Source organism: Crocodylus porosus, unplaced genomic scaffold (genome assembly GCF_001723895.1).
Source record: "Crocodylus porosus isolate Cpor-Errol unplaced genomic scaffold, CroPor_comp1, whole genome shotgun sequence".
NCBI lineage: Eukaryota > Metazoa > Chordata > Crocodylia > Crocodylidae > Crocodylus > Crocodylus porosus.
Window position 1 is genome coordinate 1,465,459 of NW_017728924.1, and position 3,157 is coordinate 1,468,615.

Here is a 3,157-nt window from a genome sequence, read left to right on the forward strand (position 1 = left end):
AGAGTGCTGGGCCTACATTACCCCAGCTAGATACACATCTAGCCTTCGCTTGAAGACCCCCAGGGTAGGGGAGAGCACCACCTTCCTTGGGAGCCCGTTCCAGACCTTGTAGGTGCAGACATCCCCACATAGTATGCGCCAGGTCGGGAGGCACTACTCATGGCTTCCCGCCACCTGCCCCAACAGCCGCCCAGTTTGGCGGAATAGGTGGCACCTGCCAGTACAGCCAGGACAGGCGCCCCTGACAGTGGTGGCAGGGAAGCTATAAGGGCACTTAGAGCTTTGTGCCTAGTACGCAGGGCTGTGCTGCTCCACTTGTGCTGGGTACGGGAAGAATCAGCAGTGTGCACCTGGCAGCCCAGAAGATGCAGGTGATAGTGCTTGGGGCTGAGGAAGCGAGCCTGCCCTCTGTGTCACTGTGGGGGCTGGGACCAGGGCCAGCCCGGGCATCACTCTTCCGAGGTGAAACCTCAGCCCCAGCAGCTGGGAAGTTGCAGAGGGATTGCATCTCGACTGGGAAGGAGGCTCTGGGGGTTCTGGGCCATGCTGAGCCACAAGCAGGGGACAAGCAAGGCTGGGGTCCCTGCAGGCCCAGGTTGGGGTTTAAACTCTTCCCCAGTCATACTCAGCCTACCAGGGCCTGGTCATACCCCACACCCCACCTCAGTTCAGCTTCCCTCCAGTCTGAAGGGAAGAGAGGGCTCAGTCTAATACCTTCCAGCTTCTAGCGCGAGCCACTGCAGACACGTGGCTGCATTTCCGGAATCAAAAGTGAACGTCTATTCACTTGCTTACTGCTTCAATCTATGCAGGTTAGACTAACCTGCAAAGACTTTTTGAATGCCTGTAAGCAGCCTAAAAGACCCTGTGCTGATTAACTCTAAACTATTTTTCTTTCCAAAGCATGTCAAGTATTTCATGTGTTAGCACAATGCAAATTCTATGCATCTGAAAAACATCATAAACTGTAAAGTTTAGTGTGAAGGGATTTAAACCAACATAAAAGGCCGTGGCCTCAGAGGTGCCCAACCTGTGGCACACATTCCACAAGTGGCATGTAGCAGATGAGCAAGAAGGCAGGCAGCAGAGCAGCAGACTGGAAAAGGACCAGAATGCAGAACAAACACAGCAGAAAAAGGGGCTCAGAGTGACCCTCAAGGCAGCTGTGGGGCTTAATCTGTGGCATACCTACCAAAAAGTTGGCCCCCATCATTTTAACTGGTTTAACCAGAGTTTATTTCAGGTCACCTTTAATTAGGAATTAGTTTGTTAAATTGAAATATGTCATGCTTAAAACTGAAATAAAAAGACTGCCTAAACACATTCATACCAGTTTAAAACCAAATGAAAGTTAAATATGTCAACTGTTCCCTTTAAATAAAGCCTAAAACCCCCTTCCCCCCACAACTGTTAAATTTCTGTAGTACTTGATAACATTACTGAACCCTTCACACATGCCTAAAATCATGGCCTGTCATATCCAACGCAAGCAAGCAGGTCATCGAGCCCATGGGGCTTCTCAGACTGGAAGGCTCACCTTTGGGTTGCCAGCAACAGCTCTTTTTGCATGCACCCCTCCTCAGTGTAGGGGGCTGGTGGTCCCTTAGTTGCATTACTGGCAAATGCACGTAAATCCAGAGCCAGCTGTACAGATTACCATTTGGCTCTACTTAAAGAAAACCTTAAGCATTACCAACTATACTCATGTTCAAGTTTTCCCACTCCCTACTTTGTATAATGTTCCCAACAAATCTGAAAAAAAATAATTTATTTAGGAGTATTTACAAGCAGTTTCAAAACTCAGGTGCATTTACCTGAAGTCATGGCTTAAAAAATGTTTTTTGTTTTGTTTTTTTTTATAGGTGACCTAGACAAACAAACAGATGCATGTATTTTATTTCAAAGAAGTCTTAAAAGGGTTGATCAGTGTAGAAGAACACTTTCACCCTGCCTCCCCCACATCCATCTATTCATGCCTTTCTTAAAAAAATTAAGTAATAAAATAAAATAAAATTTTGTCTGTTTCTCAAAATACAGACTAGCAGACTAGCAGAATTATTAATGTACACATTATAACTGAATGTCTCCCATCTTAAGACAGTATCAGCACTTGGCACAAGGATTAAGCAACTCTGTCTGTTTGTTAAGAACAAGCCCCCAGTTTCCCAAACAGAAGGAAAAAATTTGACATTAAAAGTATTCCTAACCAAAATGCTTTTAATTCAAAGAGCAAGTTATAAGATATCTTGTCGGAAAGATGCATTGTTCTAACGGAAACCATTTCAGGAGCATAGCTATATGGCTTTTCCTAGGAAAAAGGTTCTAATAAAAGATTCTAAAAAACTATTCTAGGGTTAAAAAAAGTCACTTGTAAAAGAGCTATTTTAAATTACCTTGGATACTGAAGACATTATTCAAGAAACACTTCGCATTTTACATTGCCATAATTGTTTGACAGAATAACCTTGCTATCATTGCACAAAATGTGCCATTTTTAACCATCATAAAAGCAACTATATACACTGTAATTACCATTACAAAAAACGTGCATGTCTCTTTAAAATGTAAATACTATAATTTACTTACTGAAGGAGAGTAAAATCAGTTGGTATTTCTGGAGCTGCTATCATTTCTTTATCATCTTCTGTAACCCCACTGTATTAGAAATATGTTCAGAAACCAGTCTGTAATATGCAAGCTTACTTGCTTTTCTTCCTTTTGCTCTACACAATTCCTATAAAAAACAAACAAACAAACAAACATATACATATAGATATTAAATCCTAAATTTTTCAAGAAAATAGAACCTAAAATTAAGGTGCAAAATGTTTGTGTCACACCCTATATATTATCCTTTAATTTGTCTCAAAAGTTTTTTTCTCCTTTTTAATACAAATCTGTACATCTACTACTCCCCCCCTCCAATATTCTCCTCAGGCTTCTGCAGCCCCTTTGTAATAATAAGAATATGTACAGAGAAAGAGTACCTATTAAAGCATTTTTCGAGGACAAATAGGAAGTGTTGCATATATGCCATTAGTCTAGGTCAGGGGTGTCAATGATACGGCCCATAGGCTAAATGCAGCCCATGGAACACAGTGCTGCCTATGGGTCTTGGACTGGGCCCATGTACTGCATATGGCACGCACAAGCTGAT

General features: G+C 42.5%; 1 protein-coding gene across 1 annotated transcript in view; it reads right to left on the reverse strand.

Moving 5' to 3' along the window:
- The window catches only part of STAG2 (stromal antigen 2), a 63,683-nt gene extending 60,935 nt beyond the window's left edge, over window positions 1-2,748 (reverse strand). Inside the window, exon 1 of the mRNA XM_019540176.1 lies at window positions 2,587-2,748. Coding sequence (XP_019395721.1) covers window positions 2,587-2,630 — 44 coding nt within the window. The 5' untranslated portion in view covers window positions 2,631-2,748. The remainder of the gene's footprint in view (window positions 1-2,586) is intronic.
- Window positions 2,749-3,157: the final 409 nt, after the last annotated feature.